This window comes from Vigna unguiculata, chromosome 8 (assembly GCF_004118075.2).
Source record: "Vigna unguiculata cultivar IT97K-499-35 chromosome 8, ASM411807v1, whole genome shotgun sequence".
NCBI classification, from domain to species: Eukaryota; Viridiplantae; Streptophyta; class Magnoliopsida; order Fabales; family Fabaceae; genus Vigna; species Vigna unguiculata.
Genome location: NC_040286.1, coordinates 36,606,686 through 36,624,244, shown reverse-complemented (window position 1 = coordinate 36,624,244; position 17,559 = coordinate 36,606,686). Strand labels below are relative to the sequence as shown.

The window sequence follows — 17,559 nt, the reverse complement described above, 5'->3', positions numbered from 1 at the left end:
ACGTGTTTTTGTTTTCCTTTCTTTCATTTTTTTCTTCTTCTTTTATAATAACTGTAGTCCACTAAAGCTTTTTAACTAATATAAGCTACTGAAGATTAAAATTTAAAACTATATATAATTTTATGAAAATGATGTTATTTTTTTCTTAAATTTATCAATATTAGGATATTTTTAAAACATTATACAAATATAGAATTTTGTTTTCCTAACACAGTTTTAAGTTATCAAAATGATGAAGTCATGTTTTAAAATTATAAGTTTTAATTTTACTTTCTTTTACATATAAAGAATTACATCTTTTATATAAATTAAAAAAAGAAAATTAAAAGTTAATTATGATTTCAAAACATAACTTCATTACCATTAATAATTTGAAGTTGTTTGAAAAAATAAAACTTTTTTCATGTCGTGCTATACAAACATGACGTATTACTACTCATTTATATAGTTTTTTTTTTTTTTAATGGCTACATCAATAAATTTGATAAAATAATTTCATAATTTTGTAAAAGAAAGTGAGTTATTCACCTTTCTCGAAAAATAAAAACCTGAACGAATTCTTTTAACGTTTAAAAAAAAAATTGAGAACATTATCTTGTCATCTTATTTAATGTACAAAACTTATAAGCAGTTTGTGCTTGTTATGGGAGCATCTGGTCCAATAATTTATTTTTAGGAATTTGAATATGAATGTAAGCGTCATTAGATAGAAATACTTCGTAGAGATAATATCCATAAACTATTTACTTTAAAAATTTTAATTAAAAGATATTTTTGTTTTTTAATTTTTTAATAAAAATTAAAATTAGTTATTTTTAAAAATTTTATATCAGTTTAATTTTTAATCTTTAAAAATGTATAAATTTAGTTCTTTTATCGATTTTTTTAAGTTTGTTTAACATTTTAAACATGTTTATATGTTAACATTACAATAGAAATATGTCAAACGATGTAAACAACAACTTAAATGATATCATGAAAAACGTTTAAAATATCTAATAAATTTAATCATAGTTGATTAAAAATATTAAATTCATACATTTATAAAATTAAAATATTAAATTAAGTCAAAATTTCGAAAAAAAAAACTTCTAATTTTTAATTAAAATTGAGAAATAGAAAAACATATTTAACCTTAAAATTACTTAAAAATAATCTCCATCTTTGAAATGAATTGAACATATATCTTATTAATATCATGTCTCCCGTTAATCAACTCGATAAATTCATCATTTTGTGAAGAAGAGGGTTTATTCTCAAGTGATTACGTAAGATGATCTTTTCACCTAACTCATTACATATCATTACATGTGTTATTCTTCATCCGTCAAAAATAATGAGTCATAGATAACGAATCATAAAATATGTTTTTTTTTTTTTTTTCATTATCTATTTGAGTATATGAAGCTGCCAAACTTTCTTATGGGCTCGTGGCCACATGTAGTGAGAGTTTGTTCACAATATTTCATTCTATTTTCACCTAACAAACTCCTTTCATCTTCTATCTCACATTCTACAATAAGATGAAGTGAAGCAAGTAAACTCTTGAGTAAAAAGCAAAACCTTTTATTTTTTATTTTTTATTTTTTTCTCACTTGCTTTAAGAATATCTCTGCAGAATTACTTTAAGAAAAAAAAATGACAATAAATGTGATGGTTTTCATCATCGTCTCTTTGAATTTGAGTGGCAAAGTTTGATTTGGCCCACTGCTTTAATTTTCATGACACGATATCTATTCATCCACTGCAAGAAAGTTTTTATTGTCACTATTAATATTTAGCTTTTTGTGTGGGAGTTAAATAGTGGGGAAAAAAAAAAGTGAAAAATAATATGTGATGCAGATGAATGGAAATAAAAAAGAAAGTCGATCACTTTCCTTATTTAGATTTATGAAAGGGGTGATAAAAATAAATAAACAGTACTAAAAAGTTTTTCTTTTGCTACGTTTTTTGCTTTAATATGAATCTATTATATTTTGCATGCTATAAAAATGATATAATTTTACAAATAAATAAATAGAACACATTCTTATTCTCTATTTTTCGTTTTTAAATAAATACTATAAAAGTAATATATATTTCCTTTCCCTAATTTCTTTTTCTCGTTGATTTTACAATTCCAAAAAGTTAGGAATTTAAAGCGTCAATAAAACGGATAAAATGTGTTATGAAAATTACTAGAGCAAAATCTTGAATTTGAATAAAGTGACAACCAAGATTCTTAAAAGTAAGATCTTGAGTTTGAATATTATGGCCGAAAAAAATGTAATTATGAAGAAGAGATTCACTAATGATGATTAGTCACTTTCTTCCAAAAATAAATAATTAAAAATTTAGAAATGTATAAGAATATATGAGAAAAAAATATAATAGATTACACTATTTTCTTTTCTTTATTTTTTTTTTCAATCAAATACACTATACTAATTCAATCCCGTGTCATATTTTCAATCATACATAATGGATAGTGTGCTGGTTAATCACCAATCCACAGTGTCATGTCCATTTTTCTTTCATTTTGTAATATTCAATCCCGTGTCATATTTTCTTTCATAATGCATTTCAAATATATTTATTCAAGAAAAAAAAAATCTGTAATACTTTGACATTTTTTAATAAATATATTACGTATACGTATGTTGTTTAAATTGATAAAAAGATAACCAAAACAAGGCCATATCAGAATGAACAAGCTTGTTAAGATAAGATCATATTAGAGTAAATGATAAGCTTGCACCACTTAAGGATAAGATTTAGAATTAATTAATATGTAAATTCTGTTCTTATCTTAGCAATAAATAAAGCTATTAATATTGCAATTAATATTAACAATACTATATACTTTTAATTAATAGTATAATTTTTGAATGGTAATTAAAAAGTGTTGGGAAGAGTTTCCCACTTATTGTGTCAAGAAGAGTTTCAATATAATTTTTTTAATAATATAAGATTCAATTACTCATACGTTTCTATATTCATCACACTAGTTTGTTATGATATTTTTATATAGAATATTTTCTTCATATCCATCTCTATTTAATTTGATTTGAGAGGAAACAAAATAATGGTAAATGGGATCCAAGTACTAAAGTTTGGCGAGGTTGTCCCTCGTATCAATGTATGTGATAGTGGATGATACCTCCCAACCACAAAAATAAGTTAGGACAAAACATGGCCACAATGGAGGGACCATCAACTATTTTCTTTCATCGAAAAGACACATTTTACCTTGCAAACACCACTCTAAGACAAAAATTTGTGTTTAAATATCAACACATTTTACTTCTTTTGACACCCTAAAAAAAAGGCTAACCACATTGTACACACAATTGTTTATTCTGCTCTGTCATACAACACATGAGACATGCCAAACTAATGTTGCTGGAAAACAATAAAATCCCAACCAAGTCTCTTTATTCATTACAAAACAATACATATACGTCTTTCACCTTTTACCTTTTTTTTTTCCGATTTTGATGAAATCATTCGACACCATCTTAGGAATTCAGACGTATTTCTCTGAGAAGATCCAACAATAATATCATTTATTCTAGGTGCAGAAAACACTTACAATTAAGTTCATGGAAAATAACATAATCTTATTCTAGTTGCGCATACAGTAGAAATCTGATAGTTCAGAGAAAGGGTTTCTAAATTCTAATCTCAGTTCTTGACAGATCCAACCTTGGAGTCACCGATTTGTGCACCATCACATAGCTTTTCAACATTCTGAGTTCCTGGCCCTTCCTTCGTCTCTCTGGCCTTTTCCTCAGCAACTCTTTGAAACTCTTCAGCTGTGGAGGGTGCCCTCTCTTCCATCAAACGGCTACGGTTTCCATTGATTGCTTGTCCATAGTTCTGAAACAAAATTCTCAATTCCTTAGTTCAATAACCAAAAACCAGAACCCACTCTCTGTTCACTCTTCAACATATTTTCACCACAGTAAAATTTCATTAGTTTTCACTACTCCTATAGCAAACCCCTTTGAGTTGCTTGCACTTTCAACATTCCTATGTCAATGTTTCCATTTTCAAGAACTGGGTTATGCAGAAAGCTGAAAACCTCAGAATTTTTCCATCTCAAACACACAAAAAAGTTAAGATTCCAAGCAAAATGAATCTGAAAATGATGAAGATAAGATTCCACTTTTCATGTGTCTAATTTAATTTCCAGGTGGGGTTGTTTGTTCTTACAGAAGAATAAAAGTTTTCATGGAAAGTGGGTAACAGAATTACATAAATTAGTACACTGCATCAGAGAGGGAAATTGAAGTAGAAGAAACAAAAATCGGAGATACCTTGATTGTGTTGTTGAAGAATGGGTTAGTGGTAGTGGATTTTAGCAAAGATGATCTTGAAGTGGCATGGAGAATGGTGTTGAAGTGAGCACCAACCATGATTTCTCTCTCCCTGTGTTTGTTTGAGAGTGAGTAGTTGGTAAAAATATTGTTCTTGGAGCACTGTGGTGTGTAATGTCTGCTTAAATAGAAAACAAGAAGACAAGATTGCACCTGAACACACCGCAGATATTCACGGTTTTGCCATTGGTTAATACCAATCCAATAAATTATCAACTAAGGAAAAAAAAAATCGTAGGATTTGAATTTGAAAAAAAAAAAATCTATTTTTTTTACTCAAAGTAAATCAAAGTATCATTATTCTGACAAAATTTGGACATAAATTTGGACTGGATTGAATTGAATAAAGAGATAAGGTTTGATAAATAAAATTGAGTAAAATTGATAATTATAATTGAGTTTGAATTATAATTGGAGCAGTCTGGTGTTTAATGTCTGCTAAAATAGAGAAAAAAACAAGACTGCACCTGGACACGGTACAGTATTTGTTATTGGTTAATACCATCTATTAAATCTATGAATAATAATATTTTAATCTATTTTTGATTTATTTTAACTTATTACTTCGATCGTTAAATTATTTATTTTAATTCTTTTTAATAATATAATATAATAATTTAATAATAATTAAAGTTGATAAATTAAAAATAGATTAAAATATTATTATTTTAAAACTATCAACTATTTCCATCCATTGCCACACAATTTAGTTAAATAAGTGAAATATTTTACTTAAATAATATAATTATTATTTAATTTTATATTTAAAGTAATATATTAATTGTAATACATTTAATATTACTTAATTACTAAAGGACATTTTGAAACTTATCGATAATTTTATGATAATATGAAAGATTAATTGTCACTTAGCTATAATAAAAAAATATAACATCAAAAGTACTTTTTAGTATCACAATATTTTGTTAAATCAGTACAATATTTTGGTCAGATTAATACAATTTTAGACTAAAATCTAAATAAACAATGTCAAGGTTAAATCATGTAATTTTAATGTACATCTATTTATATATCAGAAATACTTATAAAATAACAATAATAATTATATAGTATATTAAAGTCAGCATTTAATAATATTTTTAATTTGATTGTATTTTATATTTACAAATATTAACTATAATTCTGTTTATATAAAGGTGTCAAAGTAAGTTTATTTGGTTTGTATGGATTGATTTATTATAAGCTGAATTTATTTTTAGCTTGTTAAAACTTTTGTAACGTTATTTAACCTACCATGAATTTGATAGATTAGTGGATTAATTCACTTATACATATTTTGATTTGAAAATTATTTATATATTTACTATAGTACAATAAAATAGACCAACGCAATTTAATTTTTTATAATATAAAAATCAAAATATTAAACTAATTTTTCAAAAAGAATTATAAAAAAATAGTTGAAAATTAAAATATCAAATAAATAAATTAAACAATTAAACTTTGAAATATGATTGAAGAATATTCTAGTACTTAAAAAATCAAATTATGAACCTAAATCATTTATGAGTCAACCTATTTTCGATTCTTGACTTAAATGTATGAGACTCTTCCTGATTCACATTCAAAACACTAAATTTTTTCAATTTAACCTAACTTGCACTAGTGATAAGCTGATTTAACTTATGAGTTAGAATCAGATTAAAATACATTTTAACATCAGTAAATACTATTCTAATTTAAAATAAATAAATAACAAATGTGATAAATCTCTCGTGACATTAATGTTTATAATGAAAAAGCGTGATTATTTTTTTCTTACTATTTTGTTAAAACAAACATCTTAAACTTTTCTTTTCTTATTCAACTAAATTAATCGTTACACTAAGAAATTTAAAAAAGAATAAATTGATTATTTTATAGTTCAATAAGCAAAATTATGTTATTTATATCTAGTCAATAAAGGATATATATATATATTTTTTAATTTACAAGTATGTGTTAATGAAAAAAAATGATATATATAAATTTAAATGAGATGTTGCCGATTTTTTACATCACCCACTGTCTGTTTGCTATTTAGTATTATTTGATATGTCACTATTATTCCTAATCCCTAATAAGTAGAACCACTTATAATATATTCTAAATACTTTTAAATATTATAAGATGCTTTTAAATAAAGCACATGCTTAAATAAAAGGAAGGCAACACCGCATAATACAATTAATCGATATAAAATTGTTTTAATTCAATGGTGATATTATGCTTAGGTTTTCAATATGTAATTACGTTAAAATTTAAGTGTTATTGCATCACTGTATTGCTTGTCATACCATAAATCTCAATATCACAAACAATAATAAGTTGATGATATTTAGATACTCATAAGAAAATTGACTCTGATACCTTAAAATACGAACATTTTATTTTTGTTCTATTTTTTTTAATTAAAAATATTAACGTATAATTCAACCACTCAATAGTTTTTTTATGTTACAATGTGGAACAGTGTTATCCTATTATAATTTAATTTATATTTTCAAATATAACACATTTTACTTATTTTTGTTGAAATGATTAGAAATGAAAAAAATGTAATCCTTGAATCTGCATTATTTAATATTTATATATTTCATTTATAATCCTTTTAGCCATTATTTTAAAAATTCACAAGGACTAAAAAAATTGAAATAAAGAATATAAAAACTAAATAAAATGAGTATAAAAGTAAAAAAATATATATTCATATTAAAAATCAGATTTGTAATTAAATATGGACGATAATTAATTATTAAAACATCCTTCCCAAACTTATTTTGAATAGTAAAATTTGGGGTAGAAAACCCTGGTTTGGTTTTGGTGCGTGTGGCGCTGGAACAGGTTGAAGGGTGAAGCTAACGGAAGAGAAGAGTGCAAAGTCACAGTTTGAGTCTGTGTTGTTGCCATGTCGGCGTCGGAGATTCTTCGGGAATTGGATTCACTGAAGGATGCAAAGGCAAAAATTGAGCATAAAATCTCTGCGCTTGAAGCTCAACTCAGAGAGATTAATCTCCGAAACGACGCCGCACCGACCAATGGCTCTTCTCATCCTTCTTCGTACCCCACCAACGGTTTGACGCAGGACATGATCCACAGATACAGTCGTCATCTTATGCTTCCTTCATTTGGTGTTGAAGGTCTTCTTTTCAATATCTCAAATGCTTAATTATCGCGCTGCATTAGCCTAACTAAATTTAACTTAATGAAGGAAGATTCTATTTATTGCATATGTATGCTCAAGTATTGGATATTGTTTAGTTCCATTTTTAGGTTGCTTTATGGTAACCATAAGAATTAGTATCTTGTCGTGTGCTTTTTGCATTTGTCGTAAATGTTCCCAACTTGTTGCGTTTGTGGGGAGCAGGGCAGGCAAATCTGTTGAAGTCATCGATTTTGGTTGTGGGAGCTGGTGGATTGGGTGCTTCTGCATTGTTATACTTTGCAGCTGCTGGTGTTGGTAAATACCATTCTGTTATCTATCATCCTTGTTCTAGTCTATATAATTTTAAAGCTTACTTTTTAAAATCTACACTCAGGGCGCTTGGGTATTGTTGATCATGACGTGGTTGAGCTGAATAATATGCATAGGCAGGTACAATATTGTCTGTTTTACCCTCCCACCCCTTTTAGGCATAGCAGGTGCAACATGTACCTTGTGTATTGTTCATATATGTTTGTGTCCGGCATCGGCCTTTGGGTGTTTACACTCTTGCGAGTACAATGTTAAAGTATCTTGCTTCTGTGTTTGTGTTCATTTACTGTTTTTCTTTTAACTTCACTACGGTTATTAGTTTTGACAAGTTCTTACTTTTGTTCAGGTTATCCACACAGAAGCATATGTTGGTAAGCCAAAAGTGAAATCTGCCGGTGCTGCTTGTCGCTCGTATGTTGCTCTCTGACCTACTATTTACCACATCAATTTTTTGTGGACAACTGAAAATGAACCCTCGTTAGAATTTTTTTTTTTTTCAAATGCTTGTAACATCATTGTCCTTGGAACTAAGATGTTTTGAATGTTAGGGTCAACTCCTCTATTGAAGTTGTGGAACATCAAGAGGCTTTGCGGACTTCTAATGCTTTGGAAATTCTTAGCAAGTATGATTTCTATAATTTGATTGATCTTACTTTTTTCTTGAGGCCTCTTCCTTCTATGCTTTCATTTAACATTGAATGTTATGACTAACCGTGTTTTTCTTTGTTTTAATTATGCGAATTTGATAGATATGATATAATAGTAGATGCAACAGATAATGCTCCTACCAGGTACCTGATCAGTGATTGCTGCGTGGTACTAGGAAAGGTAAATATTAATGTTTTGATGTATGAGCAAATTTAATTGATGCCATATGGGCCTTTTCACTTGTTATTCTAAGATTTCGGCCTCACAGAATGCAACTCCAAAGTCAGCATTATTCTGTATGATATTGATATTCATTAAAAAAAAAGGAAGTTATGTTTGCTCCTATGCTGTTGCCTACTAATAATTTATAAAAAAGGAAGTTATGCCTACTAATTATTATCTCTAAAAGATTTGTAATCACTAGGCATCAGTTTTATTTTTTATAAATTTGAAAAGGTGCAATTATATGCATTTATTTTATACCTATGTACATAATGTGATTTAAGGGACAGCTTATTAATTATTTTCATATGATGCAGCCTCTTGTCTCAGGTGCTGCATTGGGAATGGAGGGACAGGTACATGCCTAAATTTTATTTTTTTTCTTCTAGCATTTCAGTTGCATAATGCTTTATGGAGAACAAGTCATCATGTATGCTTGATTATGTCGCATAATTTAAGTTTTAACAAGGGAAACGTATGCTTCAGCTTACTGTCTACAATTACAAAGGTGGTCCGTGCTATAGATGCCTCTTTCCATTGCCACCACCTAGAACGGCATGCCAAAGTTGTGCTGAGGGTGGAGTTCTTGGAGTAGGTAAATTTACTAGTGCTTTTTGTGAACTGAATAAAGTTTACTTCTCACTGCTAGTCTAAGAGACATTTACATAAGAAGCAATGCCAACCAAAAGACAATTCTTCTGATCTCCCGTGGTCATTGCAAAGTTGAGTCATGGATGTGTGGTAATGTATGCTTAAATTATTGGTGACAACTAGGTACTTAGTCTGATTGCGTGATTCCTTTTTGCCAATCTGTCTCTATAAATGGGGAATATGTTTTGACGCATCAAGTTTAACTGAAGAAGAAGATTTTTTGTAGATATGAAGAAGAAGATTTTTTGTAGATTCACCGGTTCACAACCAGCTTAAAAGTTTGTCTAATCTCACGAATGGTACTATACTATACAACGAAGGAAATTTAAAATGGGGAATCAAAGGGTCATGAGGCTTAATAAGAATGACATGCTAGAAGGGTGATGTGAGGCATATTGCGATTTATTCTTTGTTTAGCAGGAATGTGTCCTTTAGTAAGACTTATTAGCTAAGATTCAATTTGTTTTGAATGTTTAAGTTGTTTCATATATATTTCTTTTTGCTAAACTATGATTTATAGATGCTGGACTGTTTATCATCTCTGTTAATGATGATGAATATTTATCATTCAGCTTGCTTTACTTCTCATTAGTACCTATTTATTTTTTTTCTGGCTATTCTTCTGTTTTTTTGACATTTGCTCTTATCATTTTCAGTTCCTGGTATAATTGGCTGTCTCCAGGCTCTTGAGGCTATTAAGATTGCGGCTGCTGTTGGTGAACCACTCTCAGGAAGGATGCTTCTCTTGGATGCATTGTCTGGAAGGATTCGTATTGTATGTCGGGAACTCCAATGTCTATTAGGATTCGAGAAATGCTGGATACGTTCTCTCTTAACATAATCTTTCTAACACCCTCTATCGTCGATTAAAATTTATTGGAAATTGCATTTTTTGGTGGGCTCCACTTATTCTCACACCAGATTTAAAAGGGAAACCAAGTTATGATTTGTAATAAATTCAACCCATAATGGAGAAAATATTAGAGACTGACGCTAACTCCTCTTAGGATTTTTCAAGTGGTGAGGGGGCGGGGGTTGAATGTTTAGTATTTCTTATAAATTAGGATTTTATTTCGATAAGTTACTTGGATGCAATGATTGACATTACTATTACTGTTGAGTGATTCTCGTATTCATACTAACTTTTCTGTCACCTATTAAATCGAGACTTGTAATATTTACAGTTCTAAACCATGTTGTAATTATGCTATCACAAAGTGATATAATTGATGAAATCTCATTATTTGTCCGAATGTTTTTCCTCAAGTAGTACACTGAAAATACATAAGTCAAAACAATTTATACTATGTTTTTTCTATTGCAAGATCTTATTTATTTCTTACTGATTGTGTTTTAATTGCACAGGTCAAAATTAGAGGAAGGTCTACGTATTGTGAAGCATGTGGAGAAAATGCAACATTTACACAGCAGAAATTCCGAGAATTTGATTATGAGAAGTTCACTGAGACTCCCTTGCGTGTGGTATTTCTTTTATTCTTGCCTTTCACCTCCCTTGTATTTAGATAGCATTGCTTCTGGTTAAGTTGGGTGTACTATTGGCCATTTTTATTGGATGAGACTGCTGTTGATAATATTGCCTTCCACGAAATTATTTTTATATTTTCAATAATGCATATGCAGCCTCCTTTGAAGTTAAATCTACTTCCGAGTGAATCTAGAATCAGCAGCAAGGAATACAGTGAAATTGTTCTTAAGAAGGAACCACATGTACTGGTTGATGTTAGACCGGCTCACCATTTCAAGATTGTATCTCTACCGAAGTCTCTGAACATTCCACTCTCAACGTTAGAGGGTAGGCTACCTGAAATATCATCAGCTTTGAAGAAAGAGGAGAAGGACAGTGGTCTAGTTTCTGGATCAGGTGGTGGTGCACAGTTGTACGTAGTGTGCAGAAGGGGAAATGATTCTCAAAGGGCTGTTCAGTGTCTTCAGAAAATGGGTTTCACATCTGCCAAGGACATTGTAGGGGGCTTAGAGTCTTGGGCATACAACGTGGATCCCAAGTTCCCTACATATTAGCCGTGTAAGAAAGTTCTTCCAAGTTATACCCCTGCTTTGAAGTTATTATATTTTATCAGTGATGCTGCTTCCATTTTATATTTTAAGTTTTCAATATCCTTTTTGAAGTCTAGGATGGTACTCTTGGCCATGCATTGTTGTAGAAAACTGTAGCCTGTTCCTTTTTACCTGTTTCTTTTTGTTGGGTACAATTTAAAATTCCCGTTGTAGCTACAGTTGCCAGTAATAGTTAATTTTTGTATGCTTGCTATGGTAATATCATATTACAAATATGAAAGTATCTAATGTTAAGTTATCTTAAGTACGGTACAAGTGCAAGGCCTTTCGTTTTTAAGTCTGCATCCTTTAGGCCAATTTTTTTTAACTGAATCCAACTCAATGCGAGCTTCAAGTTTGGTCGTTAACTTTTTATTTTTGGGGCTGTGGAAAGGGTGATTCATGACGAGAAAAGTCAAAGATTAATTAATTGGTTGAGATATTGAAAAGTCTATTTGATAGAGTTAATTTAGTTTTTGATGTATTATAACATGACTTGAAAATTAGTTGCTTTTGGACCAATGATAAATTTAGTTTATTTGTCAATCGAGTTTCAAGTTCTTATTAGAGTGCATTGTTCATATTGAGAAGAAAAGGGAAAGGTATGCTCATCATATTTTCTCTCTATTTATATGGTTTTTGAAAATTAAAATAAAATTTCAACATAAAATAATCAAATGTTTTGTACAAAATACTAAAGTAAAAGTTTAAATTTCTAAGTTTTTTATTACGAATATAAAACCTATATTTACAACATGACAAATAAAGGTGGAGAACTTTATAAAATTCCCATACGTTATTAAAAAATGCACTAAAATTGGGGAGAGATACACAAGCCAACTGCTATTCTAATAATGGTAGGAATGAAGTTGATAACAATAGTTCGATGGGAATTTTCTACCTTCATATTCCACTTGTTAATTCATGAAATCGTTATGATGATAACGTAGCAACGCCCCAATGATTAATAATTTAAAAGAAAAAGGTTGTATATCAATTTTTAATACAACCTCGCACTTTATACACCAATTAATCATACAATTTATTTAGAGTGTCATCGTAAAAGAACATAATAGAATATTATCAGTAAATTGAAACCAAAATGTTGTGATATGCAGATTATTCCGTGGGACACATGCAACATGGCCATTTTCTTATATGTGCTGAAACAAATTACTAAGGTCAGGCTATGAACGCTATGTTACACAAACTTTCACGTTTCAATAATTTAGGTTGGTGACTGTAATTTTCACTCTAGAAAGAAGATTTTAATTCTGTCACTTTATTTGTGAAGCCTACAAATAGAAGAAAAAAAAAAAACTGTGTTTGGAAACACAGTAGTTTAGATACATGAGGAACCACGTCCATTTACTTTAAAGACGCAGAAGTAATACCTCCCAACATCGATCTAACTGTGAGAAATGATGTCACCATATGATAGAAAACACGCTAAAATCCAAGAAAATGAAGAAAACCTTAGATAACCCCATTCACTTTGAAAAGTGAATGAAATCCTTACCATCCAAGAAGCAATACCTTTAAGAGTGCCATCCGAATATATAGACCATTCTTTGCCTGCCTAAAGTATGCAGCTCTTGGATCACTATCAACATCCACTGTGATCTGCATGAAATTAAGGGAAAAATTTAGTTTATTTAATCTTAAATGTTTTTTTATCGGCAAATGTTAGTAATTAGTATTTTGTCAGTGGGATTGAACTAACAATCTCTCTCACCCTTCCTTCCAAACTCACCAAACCAACCTCATAACTCGCAAGTGTCAGTGGAGGAAGTTGAACCCACAACCTCTGGTACCTTCACTTCCAACTTTAATACTAAGCCACATTATAACTCCCTCAAAAGCTTGTGTTGATAACAAGAGTACATGATATAATGCCATGTGAATTCCTAGGTGTTTTACCTCATCAAGTCTTGGAAGAGGATGCATAACCACAGCATGTTTTTGCATCACCCTCAGGACATCTTTGTTCACAATATACTTGCCTCTTGCCTCCTCATAAAGATCAATTTTCTCTCCAAATCTTTCTTTCTGAATGCGAGTTTGATAAACCACGTCACACTTAGAAGCCACCTCCATCAAATCAGCACTTTCTTCCCACTCCACACCCTTCGATGTCAGATACTCTTTTATATCATCCTATGATAAAACAAAAACATTTTAGAACTACTTGTATCGTGTACTTGGCATGGCATAACCACAATTTGCACCAGTTACCTTCATTTTAACCACGTTGGGAGAGACAAAATAAATTTTCACATCCTCATACTTGGCTAGTAAGTATGCAAGTGAACGAACAGTCCTCCCATTAGCAAGGTCTCCCACAAGTCCAACTCTGATTCCATCAAGTTTTCCTATCTCTCTTTCAATGGTATAAACATCTAGCAGTGCCTGTGCAGTTTCATGAAGAAAAGAGTTTTGAGGCTCAAATAAAATCAATCATTTACCACTCAAATTGTTAAACTATAGAAGAATGCAGGACAATAAATAAAAAGTCAAAAAAAGTGCCCTTGACTGTTTTTTCTTGCTCTACATAAGAAACAAACATGGACTCATGTTGTAAAGTGTAAATAAAGTACATAAGAAGGTAATGAAACAACTTTTAGGTGGAAAGATCCATAATGTTTTCTTACAAACCTGAAATTGGCTAGGAAACTAGTAGGCACTTAAGATATATTCTGGAAGTATCAGGAGAGTTAGGTGGTGGGTTTTAACGTTTCTGTCACAACGTTATACACTCTACAGAAAAACATGTCACGTCCTTTCCTTAAGAAGAGTAGCAATTCTCGGAAACAAACTCGTTAAGGGAATTCTATAGTTATAGCTAAGCATCAAAACTCAGAAAAACACCACAAACGAAGAAACTGTGCAATTTTTGCAGTAAAAAAGTACTTTATCCATGTAGGCCGTAGCTCAAGATTACTTTGAAAAGTAAATCATAACATGATAATATCTACTTGACATTCCCCAATGGTTTATAAAACTCTGCCAATTGCGTAAATTCTTCATACCTGGGTGGGATGCTGTCCAGGGCCATCTCCTGCATTGATTACAGGAATGCTAGCAGTTGCAGCTGCTCTTTTTGCAGCACCACTTTCGAAGTGTCTCATCACAATTATATCAGAGTAACCTTCAACAGTTCTTATAGTATCTGCAAGAAGTAAAGTTCGACAAAACTCCAATTTTAGATAGAACAACAATGAAATGCACCCACTAAAAAAACATTGCACAGGACATACCTTCGAGCGTTTCTCCTTTAGCAGCAGATGAAAACTCCCTTGCATTCTCAGTTGTGAGAACGTCCCCACCTAATCTTTTCATGGCGGATTCAAATGAAAGCCTGGTTCTAGTGGATGGCTCATAGAACAAGGTAGCCATGAGGTAACCCTTAAGCATTTGGCTCCCAGATGAATTGTTTTCAATGCTCTCCATGCTCCTTGCAACTTCAAAAATGGCACTGAGAGTCTCTCTGTCAAATTGCTGGGCCTCAATGACATCATCAAGTTGAAATTTTTGCCCCACAGAGAAGGAGGGTGCACTTTCAACTTGAAGAGCCCCTGCCCTCCACAAAATCTCATCACCTTTACGCGAAAGTTTAGATTTTTGGGAGATCCCTGAATGCCCAAATGATGTTTTTGGCTTCAAATGATTCCACGGATGATTGAGCAAACAACAAACAGAGGGTTTTGCAGCCAGCTTGGGATGAGACACACCCACATGCATAGAGGAGGAGAACAACGAAGACGCAGCACTCATTGTGTTCTATAAGAGCGACTACACAAGACAGAATACTTATATATTATCACAAAAGCACACAAAGAACCATAAATTGCATACTCAAATCTCAAATCCTTCAACTCTGGATATGGGAAGCAAAAGGGCACAAAAAGTAAGTTCAAATGAAATTTAAAGAAGAGAAAATAGATTAAAGTGGTTTTTTGTGTGCTTTTAATGCGAACAACAAGAGGAGGATAAAGGTATATGCTTAAAAATCACGCTTGAAAAAGGACGGCAACGGAATCAGGGCGAAAAAAACAACTATTGAAAATCACGAGAAAAAAAAAAAACAGTGGAAGCATGACCAATCCAACACTTTCTTGAAATCAAAAATGAAAAGTTATGATGATGAAATAGAATACCGTGAAGATCGTTTGTAGGAAATGAGTATTTTTTATTTTCTTATTTATTTTATTTTGAAGGCAGACAACGGCTTTCAAAACTGTGTTTCGCCTCTGCAAGAAGGAACAATGTGTGTTGGCTTTGCAGGCTTCAAGAGAAGACGACCTGCTTTCAAAATCAAAAGTAAACCTTTGTTTTCAATAATGGGCCAACGTTTGTGATGTCCAATCTTCCTTTTGGGCCTCTCTTGATAGTTATTTTCAACCTTTTTTCTTTATTTTTCTTCTACTTCTCATTTATTACAAAATGTATTTTTGAAATATCGAAAAAAGGTAAAAGGAATACTCCGGATCAGTGCAGAACAATTTACTAGGGTTACTAGGGGTGCAGAAAAAAAATTTCTTAATTACATTTTTTTGCTAAATAGTGTTTTTTTACTATAGACCATAGATAGGTTTTTCTTTAATCCGGGTCAATTTGAAAATTATGTATACGGGTCCTTTTTAAAAAATTTACGCACGGATGAAGTGTTTATTAAATACAATTTTATTGTGAATAAGTTGTCATCTAGCAACACGACTTCTAAACTGTGAGATGAATTTGTGTAGTCACATGATGATTTTATTGAAAATGTTAAAGTTGTGTAGGTAAATGACGACTTCATTTCAATTAATTAGACTTAATTGATTAAAGTCATGTAAGAAAATTAAGTAAAATTGAAGTCTTAGGGGAGAGATGATGTGAATTCTTCCAAATTTAGAAGACTTTAATTAAGTCTAACTAATTTAAATAAAGTCGTTCATCCTTTATCTGTATGACTTCAATATTTTTACTTATGTGGTTGAACAAGTTTATCTCCACATGTCAGAAGTTGTGTTGTAGAGACAATTTCTTCGTAACAAAGTTGTGTTTAATAAGTACAACCTAACCATGTGAGTATCTGTTTTTTTAGTGGATCCAAATATGTAATTCCCAAATCTAATTGACCTAATTCTGTAAGAAAAAATCCCATATAGATAATTACAAATTATAAAGAAATGTCCCAAATTATATTTTGGCTATTTATTTTACTTTTAAAATAAGTTTAATGTAATTTAAATGTCGACTTATGTTAAAGTACATAGTGTCATAAAATTTAATAAATAATAGTGAATTTACTTGACCTTTGTTTAAAAAAAATATTTCAGCCAATTTATTTCTTTCAAAACCACTATTATTTTCAATTTTTTAATATGATTTTAAGAAATTCTTTTATTATATTCAAGTTGTAAAAATTGTTCTTTTAATTTGATTCATATGAAAATTATGTATTTAAACTAAGTTTGAATCATAAATGGTGTGAAAAATAGTCCAATATCATCAATACAAAATATATTATATAAAATTTTCAAGATAAATTTAAACAATAAGGAATTTGTTCAAAGTATAGATGACAATATAAGTAAGTTACGTTGGTTGGTCATAATCTACTATAAAAAAAGTGAGATAAGGAATATTTAAATCTCTTAACTCGTATAGGTTTATCTCGTAAAACATGTAATCTAGATGAGTTAAAATGGGACAAAATCATACAAAACTAAGATAGGTTAGACATTTAAGTCTTTTAACCAGTGAGTTTGTCTTAACAAATTAAAGTTTAGATTGTTTCAATCTGTGCTAACTTGTTTAATATTTTATTATTATGTAATATTGTTTCAGTGTCGAATATAATTAAATATTTTCATTTATTAATTCATAAATATCATAGTTTTATCCGTACACATTTATACTTTATTTCATAGTACGCTTAATTATTTATTTATACTTATAATAAATCATTAGTTTTTAATATTTGCCTTTGTAATTGTTATTCTCACTATTTAACTTTTGTTTTTAATAAAGTATTTAAATTTAAATTTGGGATTAAAAACATTACAAATAAATTTTTAATTTATGTAGGTTGTCCTAACAAACTCACGATTAAGACATACCTATTGCAAACATCTCAATAAT

At 30.2% G+C, this 17,559-nt stretch overlaps 3 protein-coding genes across 5 annotated transcripts; 1 reads left to right on the top strand and 2 right to left on the bottom strand.

The window, feature by feature from the left end:
• Positions 1–3,383: 3,383 nt before the first annotated feature.
• Positions 3,384–4,475, bottom strand: LOC114193580. Its single transcript, XM_028083437.1, has 2 exons — positions 4,299–4,475; positions 3,384–3,858 (listed from the first exon to the last, which is right to left on the bottom strand). The coding sequence occupies exons 1-2, from the start codon at positions 4,395–4,397 to the stop codon at positions 3,664–3,666; spliced, it is 294 nt and encodes a 97-aa protein (XP_027939238.1). The 5' UTR covers positions 4,398–4,475; the 3' UTR covers positions 3,384–3,663.
• Positions 4,476–7,150: 2,675 nt separating this feature from the next.
• LOC114193752 (adenylyltransferase and sulfurtransferase MOCS3) lies at positions 7,151–11,695 on the top strand. Its single transcript, XM_028083667.1, has 11 exons — positions 7,151–7,498; positions 7,726–7,818; positions 7,898–7,953; positions 8,180–8,244; positions 8,382–8,456; positions 8,583–8,661; positions 9,021–9,059; positions 9,190–9,298; positions 10,011–10,129; positions 10,720–10,836; positions 10,996–11,695. Exons 1-11 carry the CDS (start codon positions 7,267–7,269, stop codon positions 11,392–11,394), a joined length of 1,383 nt encoding a protein of 460 aa, XP_027939468.1. The 5' UTR covers positions 7,151–7,266; the 3' UTR covers positions 11,395–11,695.
• An 857-nt stretch (positions 11,696–12,552) lies between these two features.
• Positions 12,553–15,781, bottom strand: LOC114193754 (aspartate carbamoyltransferase 1, chloroplastic). 3 transcript variants are annotated; one of them, XM_028083670.1, is made up of 6 exons: positions 15,588–15,781; positions 14,688–15,222; positions 14,460–14,599; positions 13,666–13,839; positions 13,351–13,587; positions 12,553–13,053 (listed from the first exon to the last, which is right to left on the bottom strand). In XM_028083670.1, the coding sequence occupies exons 2-6, from the start codon at positions 15,202–15,204 to the stop codon at positions 12,946–12,948; spliced, it is 1,176 nt and encodes a 391-aa protein (XP_027939471.1). In that variant the 5' UTR covers positions 15,205–15,222; positions 15,588–15,781; the 3' UTR covers positions 12,553–12,945. The 3 variants fall into 3 exon arrangements, with proteins under 3 accessions (XP_027939471.1, XP_027939469.1, XP_027939470.1); XM_028083668.1 differs by having other exon boundaries at positions 12,864–13,053; positions 13,184–13,587; XM_028083669.1 differs by lacking the exon at positions 15,588–15,781 and having other exon boundaries at positions 12,864–13,053; positions 13,184–13,587; positions 14,688–15,574.
• Between the last annotated feature and the right edge of the window lie 1,778 nt (positions 15,782–17,559).